The sequence below is a fragment of the Macrobrachium nipponense genome, chromosome 10, assembly GCF_015104395.2.
Source record: "Macrobrachium nipponense isolate FS-2020 chromosome 10, ASM1510439v2, whole genome shotgun sequence".
NCBI classification, from domain to species: domain Eukaryota; kingdom Metazoa; phylum Arthropoda; class Malacostraca; order Decapoda; family Palaemonidae; genus Macrobrachium; species Macrobrachium nipponense.
This window is the reverse complement of record NC_087204.1, coordinates 55031151-55044395: the sequence shown is the minus strand read 5'-3', so window position 1 is coordinate 55044395 and position 13245 is coordinate 55031151. Positions and strand designations below refer to the sequence as shown.

General features: G+C 37.4%; 1 protein-coding gene across 2 annotated transcripts in view; it reads right to left on the bottom strand.

The window, feature by feature from the left end:
- LOC135223625 (uncharacterized) overlaps window positions 1-13245 on the bottom strand; it is a gene marked incomplete in the record, with an annotated part of 381927 nt that overhangs the window by 302448 nt on the left and 66234 nt on the right. For both annotated transcript variants that reach the window (XM_064262235.1, XM_064262236.1), the window contains 1 exon segment: window positions 5051-5272. In XM_064262235.1, coding sequence (XP_064118305.1) covers window positions 5051-5272 — 222 coding nt within the window.

Genomic DNA, 13245 nt, shown 5'->3' with positions numbered 1-13245 from the left:
TAAACAAGTTGATTGCACAGTTTGGCTTAAGCTTGCCTACCGAGAATGTAGCCGGCAAACTTCCCACAAATTCTCCCTACCTGGGAGTAGCAATGAAGTGGGGGATCTTGTCTCGCTAAGCTGGGGCTCTTCCCGAGTCACTGCCTGAAGGGTAAGTCCTGCTACCTTTGATGTAAAAGATAAGGGGTTCCCGTCATCAGTCGTAAACATCGTGAAAGGGCTTTTAAATGCTGTTACCTTAGTATTTGAGCAGTTCCATTCTTCTAGGCTCCGTATCCATGCTTGCTGAGCCTGATTGCTAGAAAGGATAACAGTCCCTTTGGAGACCTTATCCTCCCTAATCAGAGCTGCCTCCATTACCTAACATAACCTATAAATGGTGGCCGTAACCCTTCGGGGAAGAACTCGAAATCCTCGAGTCTACGTGTACCACAACCTTCTACAGTCAACATCCCGTTGACAAACGGAGCGAAGTTCACCATCCTCCAAGGATTACCAGGGTGGAACGGAGGGAGCGTGGACCCATCAGGCATGCTCTGACCTTGCGCCAAGATACTAGGAGGTGCCGGAACTGCCGACTCCTGTCTGAGACCTGCAATCAGGGAGTCCTGTGCACCTAAACTTTTAAAACACTCTTTCAAACCTTGCTGCAACTGAACTGACTAGGCTACCAAGACCACTGACCTGATTTAAAATATTCGTGTTGAACAGGTCTTGGCCGACTAAAGGGGAACCTTCCTGCCCTCCCTACGGTACCTTATGAGGTATCCGATCTCTAGACGTTGATGGAATGGGACTTGTGGGGCAATGGGAAGAGTTCCCTCCTTGAGGCCTTGGATTTGCAGACTTAGAAAGAGATCTCAGCCTAGGTTTAATATGTGTATGAACCTCTAGCACCTGCCCAGGCCTTGGCTTTGTCTCTGATTTGCTTTTAAGCAAGGTTTTACCCGAAGGTTTTCTCTTTAATTTAGGAATCACAGAGAAGGAATGCGACCTGGAAGGGGGCAAACCTCCTGTGAAACCCATGAAGGAAATGGAAGTAAAGGGAGAGGAAGAATCAGAGTCACTCGAGGATAGACCCCGGTGACCAACTAGGCTAGCCTCATTAACACTGTTACCTGTACCCATATCTAGTGTAACGGGCAAATCCTCATTACTTCAAGTGAGACTCCTTCCAAACCATGGTCCGGCAACTCTGCCCCTTGCTGTTCCATAACTGAATCTTGAATTGATTTGATAATTGGTGCTGCGACTTTTGGGTCAACGTATCCGGCAGATTTCCCGGCTGGGAAGGCTGCCATATCTTGAGGTAGAATATACGGCTTAGCTTTCCCTACGTTCCGTCCAAAACCTCCAACCCAGATCTTGAGGGTGGAGAGGTGCAGCATGCTTAACAGACTGCTCCGTCTGTAATGCAAGGAATGTGTCAATTTCGAGTAAAATCTTTGAACATTATGCTTCCATATGTTGATTAATTAATGTAATTTAATTTGAAGAAATTTTTATTATTTATTTATTTATATAGTAATTTTTTTTTCTTTTTCTATTTATTTATTTTATTTATTTTTTTTTTTTAACACTAACACAAGTAGTGTAATATAATTCCATCACAATATGCATAGAACAAGCAGTGCGGTAACTTACCGAACAGGTAACCTGTTGTACAAGTTGTAGCAGGCACAGCAGTTTTCGTGATGCCAGACTACGGAATCTGTAAGCAATACTGCGCACGGGGCATGGTTCCGGCAAACATCATGGTTGCACGGATCCTGTAGACCGGCAACCAGACACTGAGTGGCCTGTAAGTGCAATAATATATAAGAACAATTGCACAAACTTATTAGGATTATTATGATAATAATGTCATATGCCGGAGCATACCGGACTCAGAAAATATAAAACCCCTTATATATTTATATATTTACGTCCCAGGAACTGTATAAGAAATAAAACAACCCGGAACTGTATGACCAGGGGGGGGATACACGAAGTATCCCGGGACGGCCACATGAACTCCCAAGTTCCGTGGCAAAACGAAAAGAAAAATGAAAATTAAAATAACAAATATAATATCTCCGCCCTCGGAAGAGTAACTTCCGTAAACATAGCCCTCAACGACTACCGGAGAAGCCGGAATCTAAACCCACCTTATGCGGAGAGGGAATGTTTTAGGCGGATGGATGTAAGTTCCGAGAGTTGAAAGAAGCAAAGCGCAACAAATCCATGGAAACCGAGGCTAAATACGCAAAACAACCATCAACTCCGGAGGAGGTCGGCTGAGAAGCGACACCCACCAACCTAAGGTCCTGGAGGACCCTCTACACTCCCCCCTCCGCTGATTGGGAACGGTTGTCAGCGACAACCGAAGCGAGAGGAGCACCCAATTACTGGGGGCCCCACGTGAGGGGGAGGAAGGGAGGACTGATGGGGTGACAATCATGTGACCAGCGTATCCCCGCGTAAAAAGATCACGAGGAAAACGCAGGCACAGCCTATGTAGGCTAACCGACATAACATCCAACAAATACATAGACAAAATAAAATAAATTACTTAAAGCTAAAAGAAAATCATGCTTTAACACGGGGTGGGGAAATGAAAATAAAACCTCTTAAAATATAAAACCGCTATGAAGGCCACCCGATAACGGTGGGCGCAAAAGGGGAAATCCTACTTGCCTACTGACAAAACAATAAGAAACGGCAGGCAGACGAAAAGAAAAAAGGGAAAAATATCTGAATGAAATATACCCAAACTTCAAAATAAAAAGGGAAATAACGGTTGGATTTATACGGCGTAACACCGTAACAAAAAGAAACATGCTCGAATGAAGACCCCCGTGAAAAACATGAAAATAATGAATATAACAAAAACATAAACGAAAATAGGATCGACTTAAACTGCCACCCAAGAAATAAATAAATATATGTACTGAAATATCACATGTTACAAGCAGAGAGGAAGACCACTCAAAATCGGTACAAATCAAGGGTAAGCCGTAAAGGCGACTCGCCGCCCGCCCGCTACTTAAAAGTGACGCCTAACAAAACCCTAAATAAAGGCAAAACGAAAGGCAAATTCACTCCCTAAATATTGAAAAAGGGCGGAACCAGTACTTAACTTGGGTGAAGAGGTAGATTGACGATCTATAACCAAGAATAAAATTAAAAGAACAGATAGCTATATTCGAGCGTGCGAACACGATATGGCTATCGAAAAGTATGACGTCACAGACGCCTTCAACGGGGTAGCTAGGTGTGACCTATGGGTCGGCTCCCCGTATTTAGGGTCTTTAGATGAGGAAAAGGCTAATTGGAGGGGTTGCTGTGGTAGTGTTTAACACTCGCCCCAGTTTTATACCGACACCTTTTATATAGGTGAGCGAGTCAGAGGCTTCTGACATGTCCAATTTAGCAGTTCTCTGGTATTATAGCAATATTTTACTAGAAACAGTGCTAAAGCAGACACATTTCACTGGGTGACATGGCTTCCTCGCCCAGAAATAGATTTTTCTTACGTCAAAATCCCTTACCCAGTAATTATATAGCTATACGTATGTAGTTTCCATCTGGAAACTATCTATATAATTACTGGGTAAGCCTCATATACAAAACTTAAAATTTTTATTATAAAATAAAGTTTTTTAATACTTAACCAGTAATTATACAGCAATAGTTTCCACGGGGAATACTATAGTAGCCATATAATTACTGGGTAAGTCTCATTTATAAATCTTGTTTTACGTAATACAGGCAGTCCCTGGTTATCGGCGATCCGGTTTTATGGGGCTTGTCTAGCCCCATAAAAGCAGCGATTTATGGCACCAAGACGGGCCAAGTTCCAGTTATTAGCACCATAAGGAGCCTTCTGACGCCAATAACCGGTTATCGGCGCCATAAAGCGTCAAGTTTCAGTTATTGGCGGTTTTTGCTTATTGGCACAGCCCTAAGAACGGAACCCCCGCCGATAACTGGGGACTGCCTGTAGTGTTACTGACTTTGTGTAAGATTGTGAGAAGCTTTAAATTCATTTAAATGCTTCTAGTAACTATGTTTCAGTTTTTCCTGGCTTATTCTTATATTACTGTTAATGTGTGATTAAAACAATGGTAAATTTTTTTATATAATTTGTTGTCATCTGCCTTAGATTCTGCTCTCTGTTTGGATTTTGTATAATTTACATATAGGCATTTATAAATAACATAGTATATCCTTTATGCTTCTCATTTATGAAAGTACCCAGACATTCATTTCTTAAGACAGTTTCACAGCTCCTCATCTGTTGCTCTCAGTTTCAGTTTTGCGGTGTCATCTGCTGCTCTCAATCATATAGCCATAAACCTGTTACATCTGTATTCACAAATCCTCACAATCATTATAATACAAGATAAGCTCTCTTCTTCCACTTTTATTTCACTAACAGTTACAATTCCAGACACAGCTCTATAAGCAGATTCATGTTCAGGTTCATAAATACCTGCTAGCCTGTATTAGAACCGAGACATTCAAAACTACAAGATTCAACAACACATACAGCTTTTCCTCAGTCTTAGCACTAGTGATATAAGGCTTCAAACATCTTGCTACTTGCCATCTAGTCTTTCACACCTTGGACGGTAGTGAAGATGGTTACTACTTAGTTACTCGCATCCTTGAAGAGTAATAAAAGATTGTTGCCGAGTTAAACTGAAGAAACTTCTTAGCCATTTCAAAAGCAATTCTTGGCCCAAGGCTCCAAGACATACTAGGAGTTCTTTTGGTCATGAAACAATGTATTTATTTCCAAAACACTGAAAATGCTAAGAATTAGAGATGTGCAAATGCAGCATTACAGCTTACTACCATAGCCCAAGTCAATCTTATATAATTTTTAAGATCACAAACATATACTATTGATACTTTTAGGAATCAAACCACAACTGTATTGTTCAAAAGTGTTGGATAGAAAACATTCCTGCAAACTGCACGTAGCATATTTAAAAACTTACCTATAACTTTTAAAGACTAACTAAAAAATATCATGCAAACTGAATATTCTAGCTATAAACTTTACCTTTCGTTTTGCTGCCATTATTATTAAGTAATACATTGACTTCAGATGAAATGCTGGATCTGTAACCGAGTTCTCATGCTGGTGTTCACAACAAACCCCAACAATATCTATAATATGGGAAAAATTAGCTTGTGGTATGTTAGGCTGCTCATAAATGTAGCGCGAACAGTGACGTATAAGTTGCTGACTTTCTGTAGGGCCACTGGAAGTTGCCAAAATTGCCTGAAAGGAGAAAAATTCACTAACAGTATTAACTAAGAAACATTATAAGACCAAAAATGTCTGGCCCACATAAAGTCTGTTTCATCATCATTCATTTATATGCCCACATTCCCAGTTTCAAATGTGCCCAAACTCTCAGTCCTTTGCCAAACAGACAAAGGTAGTGCTGTATTCTAATAAATATGCATCAATTGTACCCACAGGCATACATCACTCAAACTACCCCATATTCTGTGGGATTCCAGCATTGTTAAGAGCTCTGTTACGAATTACCCAGTCATTTCCTTGCTGTATATTGGTAATCCTTCCATTATTAAAAAATATTATTAATTTTACAGCCTTTAAAACATTTTAGAAGGCCCTTTTCAGTAGTTATTTACGCAACTTCATAGTGCATTGTTACATATTTTTTATTTATCCTGAGAATTTCACCTTTCTGCAGTTTTTACAAGCACTATAAAGGCTGTGTCCAGTGTTTTCTCCAAGTTATGTACATAAGTATTTTCATTGTTTTCACAAGTTTTGGAATGATGATGTTTTTATAATAAAACAAGGTTTTAATTATACTTACTGTCATGGTAATCGCTCTATAGCAAAGAAACATATATTAAAGGAAAGGAAAATGTATCTTCTTCCAGTAGGTCTGCTGCAAGGAGGAATTCATGCACGTTTCAGAAGTTTGTTCTCATGATTGTTCGAGAATAATCAGATAATCAGAGAGATCATCAGAGATAAGAGAAAACGGTAGAAACGAAGGATAGAGAGGAAGAGGACGCACCAGAGAGAGTGTGAACAGAAACAAGTAAAGTCCATAGTTCGTAGTCGGAGAGAGAGAGAGAGAAAGAGAGAGAGATCCTGACGTCGAGGCCCTCACTTCGAGCACTGACTTTGACAGCTGCAAAACTGGACATCAAGTATTTCATTACCGCACTGTTTCCCCATTTTACATAGTCATATTTAATTTTGTTATGTAAATAGGAAAAACCATTCTGCATTCATCCTTAAACGCCAAGCCTCTATTTACCAGTGTCTGTCGTATGCCGGCAGTGTTCGGGAGTTAGCGCCGAAGCAGAAAAAAAAGTATTTTAAAAAAATCACAGCATGCTTAGTTTTTAAGATTGAGAGTTCATTTTTGGCTTCTTTTTTTTGTCCTTGCCTGAAGTTTAGTACGCAACCATCAGAAATGAAAAAAAATATCATTATCATATATAAATATTGGAATGCATGACAGTGCGAAAAAATTTCATATATAATTGTATACAAATCGTGCTGTGAGCAAAACGGTTAAAGCTAATGAGCTAATTTTTTTCGTTGTATTGTACACTAAATTGCGATGATTTTGGTATATAACAACTTGTAAAATGATCAAAGCAACACAGAGATAATATTATCCCAAATGATGCATGAATACGTAACGCGCGGACATATATTTTTTTTTTTTAAATTCACCATAAATCTAAATATTGTGCTAGAGACTTCCCGTTTGTTGCAAAATGAAGGTAACTGATTGAATATTACTAGACTGTAAGTTTATTTAGCTTAAAATTCTAGTTTTCGACCATTTCGGTCGAGTTAAAGTTGACCAAAGGTTGAATGTTTTCTATTTATTGTGATTTATATGAAAATATTTCAAAATTGATAAAAGCTACAACCATGACTTATTTTTTTTGTATTTTATATGAAATTGCACACATTTTCACATACACATACAAAAGTTTATGTGACGGCTAATATAAAATGGTGCAAAAATTACAACAAAGTGATGAAAGAATTTCTGAGATTTTTGGCCGAGTTACCGTGCGGACGTAAGGAAAAAGTTTTTTATTCAAAAATTCACCATAAATAGAAATATTGTGCTAGAGACTTCCAATTTGTTGCAAAATGAAGGTAAATGATTGAATGTTACTAGAATGTAAGAGTTTTAGCTTACAATTGCATTTTTTTACCATTTCGGCCGAGTCAAAGTTGACCATAGGTTTAAATTTTGGCACTTATCGTGATTTATATGAAAATATTTCAAAACTGATAAAAGCTACAATCATGAGTTATTTTTTGTTGTATTCTACATGAAATTGCACAATTTTCATGTAAACACTTCATGTAAAGCCTAATAGAAAACGGTGCAAAAATTATGACAAGGTGACTAAAGAAATTCTGAGATTTTCAGCAGTTACCATGCGTGGATGTAAGGAAAAAGTTTTTTAAAAAATTCACCATAAATCGAAATATTGTGCTAAAGACTTCCCGCTTGTTGCAAAATGAAGGTAAATGATTGACTGTTACTACAGTGTAAGAGTTTTAGCTTACAATTGCGTTTTTCGACCATTTCGGTAGAGTCAAAGTTGACCGAAGGTTGAATTTTTTCTATTTATCGTGATTTATATGAAAATATTTCAAAACTGATAAAAGCTACAACCATGAGTTATTTTTAGTTGTATTCTACATAAAATTGAGCACATTTTCATATATAAAACTTCATGTAACGGCTAATATAAAACAGTGCAAACATTACAACAATGTAGCGAAAGAATTTCTGAGATTTTCGGCCAAGTTAACGCGCGCGGACGTAAGGAAAAAGTTTTTTTTCAAAAATTCACCATAAATCGAAATATTGGGCTAGAGACTTCCAATTTGTTGCAAAATGAAGGTAAATGATTGAATATTAATTGAATGTAAGAGTTTTAGCTTACAATTGCATTTTTCAACCATTTCAGTTGAGTCAAAGTCGGCCGAAGGTTGTGGCACTTATGGTGATTTATATGAAAATATTTCAAAACTGATAAAAGCTACAACCATGGGTTGTTTTTTGTTGTATTCTACATAAAATTGAGCACATTTTCATATACTATAAACTTTATGTAATGGCTAATATAAAATGGTGCAAAAACTATGACAAAGTGATGAAAGAATTTCTGAGATTTTTGGCGGAGTTACCATGCAGATGTAAGGAAAAAGTTTTTTCAAAAATTCACCATAAATCAAAATATTGTGCTAGAGACTTACAATTTGTTGCAAAAAGAAGGTAAATGATTGAATGTAAGTGTTTTAGCTTACAATTGCATTTTTCGACCATTTCGGTCGAGTCAAAGTTGACCGAAGGTTGAAATTTTGGCTCTTATCATGATTTATATGAAAAGCTACAACCATGGGTTGTTTTTTGTTGTATTCTACATGAAATTGCACACATTTTCATATATAAAACTATGTAACAGCTAATATAAAATGGTGCAAAATTACAAAAAAGTGACAAAAGAATTTCTGAGATGCGTCGCTGATGCTTTCTAGTGCGAGAAGAAAGCAATTCGCGCGTGTGCGCCTGGGTTACGCTTGTAAACAAACCATGATGTACTGTAAAGATTACAGCACCCAACTATAATATTAATGTATAAACAGCAAAATACAGCAATAAAAATCTAGTTTTGTCTTTTGTTTACGTTTAGAATCAGCTGATGGACGTTTATTACCGAAAGAATTATTTTGGAAAACAATTTAGTTGCCAAAAGAAATGAATTTATTAATGGAATTATTATTATCATTAACTTTGTACATAATAGTTTATGGTATTATGATTCAGTAATTCATATTTTATTGAGAGAGAGAGAGAGAGAGAGAGAGAGATGAGAGAGAGAGAGAGAGAGAGACGAGAGAGCAGACTTGGGTGAGAGTAACTGTTGAATAGCTTGAGAGACCAGCTTAGGACGAGCGTACTGATACTAGCTTAGCTCGAGAAATACATAATGAAATCTGTATTTGAAATATTTTTATGGTGATAAGAAATGAAACATGGATAGTGATAAGATATTCTCTTGAATACTGTTATAATGTGATAATCATTGAGTCAACTATAAAAGTTGGTATTGAAGCAGTTTTTCGTAAAATCCCACAGAAAGAATAAAAGACCTTTTTTGTTTCGTTTTCTTACGATAAATAATAGATCAGTATTATAGTTTTTTCTGCAAGTGATAAAATAGAGAGAGAGAGAGAGCGTAGAGAGAGAGAGAGAGAGAGAGAGAGAGAGAGAGAGAGAGAGAGAGAGAGAGGAGAGGAGAAGCTGATAGAGAGTGGGAAGAGAAACTGTTGAATAGCTTGAGAGACCGCATTCTTAGGACTAGCGTACTGTTTATTAGTTTTAGCTCGAGAAATACATAATGAAATCTGTATTTGAAATATTTTTATGGTGATAAGAAATGAAAAATGGATAGTGATAAGATATTCTCTTGAATACTGTATAATGTGATAATTATTGAGTCAACTATAAAAGTTGTATCGAAGCAGTTTCGTAAATCACAGAAAGAATAAAAGACCTTTTTTGTTCTTTTCTTACGATAATAATAGATCAGTATTATAGTTTTTTTTCTGCAAGTGATAAAAGAGAGAGAGAGAGAGAGCGAGAGAGAGAGAGAGATTGGAGAGAGAGAGAGAGAGAGAGAGTAGCGCTTGATTGGGATAGTAACGTTGAATAGCCTTAGAGACATTAGGACGAGCGTACTGTTACTAGTTTAGCTCGAGAAATACATAATGAAATTTGTATTTGAAATATTTTTTATGTGATAAGAAATGAAACATGGATAGTGATAAGATATTCTCTTGTATACTGTTATAATGTGATAATCATTGAGTCAACTATAAAAGTTGTATTGAAGCAGTTTCATAAATCACAGAAAGAATAAAAGACCTTTTTGTTCTTTTATTACGATAATAAATAATAGATCAGTATTATAGTTTTTCTGCAAGTGATAAAAGAGAGAGAGAGAGAAATTTGCTATTTACATTCATAGTATTTGAACATTTGTAAATGAGTGTATCCTAAAAATCATTTAGTTATGAAAAGAAGAAGAAAACACAGTAATTAGTGAATCTTGCTCTATGATAAAATTCGCGATTTTGTTAATTTTCCGGGATATACGTAGTATTTGGGCTCCACAAAAAAGTAAGTGATTTATGACAGAATTTAGAGGATACTTACGTAAAAATACATCGGTAGTTTGTAGAATGGTGTAACCACTATCATTGTGTACGAACGAGACTAGGTTTGGTGACGTCACGGTGGTCATACGTATTTTTTTCGTGAATGAATATACATTTTTTATTTTAAAAAATAAAAAAAAGTTACTGTACTGCTTAGAGTACCATACTGTAATATTAATGTAATCACATCAAACTAAAGTAATCGTTGCATGCTGTAAACATATAAAGTGTATTTTTGTCTTTTGAAAAATGCATTCCCCAAGGAATTATTCCTTGAAGAAGCTTTTTATGATGAAGATATGCCAATAATATATAAGATATGCGTTTTATTATGAATATAATTATGACAATAATACATAAGGTAAAATGGTTTTATTACGTTTAAGCTTCGTCGCCGATCGCAAACAACAATACGATAATCTATGACAATTATCGTTTGTATGACTGCCGTGTTTGATTACATTATACCAAAACAATAAAGAAGTTCGAATTGAAAATTAATGTTTTCCTAAATGTTATTACTACTGTAATTACAATAATACTATTAACATTTCTAAAAGGTTAAGAATGACAAAGGTGCTGTTAAGTGTAACTCAGAGTCAATGTTTACATTTCTGCTGGCCGCTCAACTACAAGTTGATGTCAATGATGTTGGATTATTCCATGAATAGGCTACATATTATGAAGATATGCCAATAATATATAAGGTGAGAATGGTTTTATTACCTTTATTGTCAGTTAATATTTAATATCATAATGTAAATCTGTTCATGCATTTGTTGGTTATCGGAACCGGACGAGGCTTAGCCTACCAGGGATTCATACCAGTGATAGGTATAGACTGAGAAGTGGTCCAAGGAAAACCCGTGATTAACTGAATCCGTGATTGCTGATCCGTGACTAAGCGAGGCCCCACTGTACTACCATATGTTTTTTCTACGTTTTAAAATGTACACGAACTACCATTTATTACTGATTACTTTTCATAAAGCCATTTGTATGTTTTTATTTATCATGTACCTTTCTTATCTATTTCCATGAGAATGGTGTGGTAGTGGCAACTTTAGATTATTATTGGAGATATAAATATGGAAGGAAAAAAACAGATCATAGTTTATTTAAAAGTAAGATCACTATATCCATTATTTTATTATACATATCCAATAAAGTATGTACAATATAGGCAGAAATTTTACAGATTTTGAAGTAAATTTTTGCAGTAACCATGAAAACAGAATAGACATACAAAATAAAAAACTGTTGGATAAATATATCAATTGCCCGACCAGCCAGTGTAAGTTCGAGTCCTATCCTCAACCCGAAGGAAGAGGAGTGGAAGGACGAGGTGGGGAAGGTGGAGAGGCCAGTCACTCTTGCATCCTTCTTACCTCTAGAACTGCACACCATAGTTGAGATGCAACTTGTCCTCTTGAAGGAGCCACGTAAGCAAACACAACCTGCAAGCATCCATCACCAGTCCAAGGAAAGGAGGTTCCAAGGACCTGTGGGCAGGCTCAAAGGAAGAAAGATATAAATATGGTTGCAATGAGACCTCATCTACCTTCCTGTCCAACATATTCTTCGGAATGATGAAATGTACCTATCCTGTGGACTATCCAACTGCAGAAAGTCTCTCACAGTCTCGTAAGACTCGGAGAAAGACATGTCATTGGACACTTCTGCAATGGCAGTCCACAGCAGATAAAGACACCGACACTCCATGATGGGTGTTGATCCTTTATGGGTACAGCAACATGCCAATAGGACATAGTAATGACTGATCTGGATCAACCAATACAAGTCCACAGCATAGCTCATGATGGACTCGGACTCTTCCAACAGATGCAGACTGACTGCGCTCACCGCTCAGTGAGCCGTCATGCATCCGAATCGTAGTCACAACATAACACCCGCCTTTTGAAGAGTTATGCTGAGAACAACCATACAAATCCTCTATCTTGTTCGCCACCGATGTTGGGAGACAAGATGATGATTTTCTCAAGGCATGCGCACATCAGACGATAGTCAATTGCCTTCTAGAGATCGAGGTCCCTTGATGGCGAGACAGAAGTTCTCATCAGTAGTTAAATCTCAACTAAGGAGAAACAATACTATATACTAGTGAATGACTAAGGTGAATGCAGACCTACGTCTTCACAGTTGAATCGAGAGAGGTAAACTCTCAAGATTCTGATAATAGAAAAAGTCCCGTCGATGACCCCAACCAGTGAAGACGGCTTTAATCCCTGTTGTTTTACGGAGGACTGAAAAAGCTAAATCGCTATTTCACTGCTGTTCAGTGAGAAAGTCAGAGTTTGCAATGTAAGCGGAGCGTCTTTCAGTAATGAAACCACAGGGATTGTACTGCCTGAAGAACTACTTCTCGTGGGTTGGATCAGGGAGGGCATTTCTATTTACTTTGGAAGCAGAGCTGGCAGGGCAGGGAACAGGCGAAGTCTTCCATTATTCATTTACAATTCAGGGTGAACAAAGAATAATTGCACACCTTACAAATTACGAAATGTATATTAGAAGACCAACTCAGATTGTCTGAAGAATATCATTCTGCATCATCGCAGCGGTAGATACGATGAAGCGGAAGACTAGGCTACAGACTTCAGTCAGTGATTGCCAAGCAGAGATTCGAATCGGTAGTCAATCCTCGACAGAGGAGAAACAATAACTAACCGATGTATCTCGGAGAACAAGCCGTACTGACTGAGGCAGGCTGGCAGCGCCGTACATCGCTAGCTCTCACTTAATTTGTTGTCATCCTGAGTTGCCAGGTATTCCATTCCATGAAGGAATGCGTTACAACCATCGAGCGCAAAATAGATATGCTCAAGCATTTGCCTTTTAACCGATATGGGAGGGAAGAAAACCCTCCCATTTGGTGAATGCAAATGGTGGTGCTGTTGGTAAACAATACCACTAGTATCTCAAAATCGAAACTGGTAACTCTTGGGAGGCCTGCAAGGCAGTCCCAAGTTGTAGGTCAATCAAGA